At 61.1% G+C, this 1329-nt stretch overlaps 1 protein-coding gene across 1 annotated transcript; it reads right to left on the bottom strand.

Annotated features, from left to right (window-relative positions):
- Nucleotides 1–277: 277 nt before the first annotated feature.
- On the bottom strand, nt 278–1237 carry SPRG_10075 (hypothetical protein; the record flags this gene model as incomplete). The annotated part of the gene is made up of 1 exon (XM_012350004.1): nt 278–1237. One exon carries the CDS (start codon nt 1235–1237, stop codon nt 278–280), a length of 960 nt encoding a protein of 319 aa, XP_012205394.1.
- Between the last annotated feature and the right edge of the window lie 92 nt (nt 1238–1329).

Below are 1329 nucleotides of genomic sequence, written 5' to 3'. Positions count from 1 at the left end.
CCTTTTGCCTCGTCACATATGACGTGACACGGCTCCGTGTTGAGCTGTGCACTACTTGGTATGCCGCTGCCGTCGATCCAAGAGCTTTAGGACGCTTCTTGCCGCTGCGAGACATTGCCATCATGATCTTGCTCGAGACGTTTAGCCGCACGCCGACGTTGGATTAGCTCGTGAGGTCGACCAAGGCAGTCGTCGACCTGGTAACAAAGTGCATTGCACAACGTGAATCGAGGAGCGCTACCCTCGTACATGTATGTCCTTTTCAATGGACGTATGATTACATGAACAAGAAGGCAAACTCTTTCTTGACGACAACCTTGTCGGCTTTGGCGGGCTTCTCCAACGACGGAGTCTCGATAGATGGGCCTTTCCGAACGCGCGTCGCTTGCACACTCGCCGTCGCTCGTCGCTTCTCGAGCGAGCACCGGTCGCCCGGCGCCGTGCGCGTCCCGACCCGCACGTGCGCGCCGCCACCATACGCTGCGACGACCGGTGTCTCATCTTCGTCCGAACTGACCACGTCCTGGCGCAACCCTCCGAGCTTCGAGTCGAGTTGGGCGATTTCGCGACGTAAAGCATCTTCCTCCATTGACATGCTCGTTGTTTGCACGGGCTTCAATGGCGACACGGGCCGACGCGTCGCCCGGACGTCGGTCGGCGCCGCAGGTTTGGTGACCACCACGGGCGCAGTCTTGGTGGGTTCCGTTGCTTTCTTGACGGGCTCCGTGAACTGCGCTTTTTTGGCGAGTTGCGTCGGTGGTGTCATCTGGACGGGCTCTGCGGGCGGTAGCTTCTTGGTGAGCTCTGCGGGTGGTGACGTCTTGGCGAGTTCCTGGAGCGGGCGACCCAGCGTCGGTTGCACCGCGGGCTGAAGAGTGTGCACTTGTGGTGCCGGCACTGCAGAAGTAGCACGTAGGCTCTCGGTCGCGATAGGCTTGGTCGTTGCGATGACTCTGGCGGGCGCTACCGTCCCTGCGTGCTTGGGAACTGCACTCACGATGGGTGCTGCGTGACGCAACGTGCGCTGCGTCGGCGGTGCCCGGTCCTTCTCGAAACAAACGGCAGCCTTGGAGGGCCCTTTGGCGTGCGCCTTGGGCGGTGTCGCGAACGCCACCGAGAGATCCAAACTGTCGGCCAGGCGACAAGCGCTTCGGTCGTCCTCGACGTCCTCTTCGTGCTCGGAGCACGTGCTGTCCGAAGCCACGCTCAACGCATCGTCGTCGACCTCGGGCATCATCTCGTTCGTCGGTGCTCTACCAGAAATGGGTTTGGGCGCAGCCAAGCTGTGCATTTTAGGTGCCAGCCACGGCTTGGTCCTAGCACTTCGTC

The sequence above is a fragment of the Saprolegnia parasitica genome (assembly GCF_000151545.1).
Source record: "Saprolegnia parasitica CBS 223.65 unplaced genomic scaffold supercont2.60, whole genome shotgun sequence".
In the NCBI taxonomy this organism is placed as follows: domain Eukaryota; phylum Oomycota; class Saprolegniomycetes; order Saprolegniales; family Saprolegniaceae; genus Saprolegnia; species Saprolegnia parasitica.
This window is presented reverse-complemented; position numbering and strand designations above follow the sequence as displayed.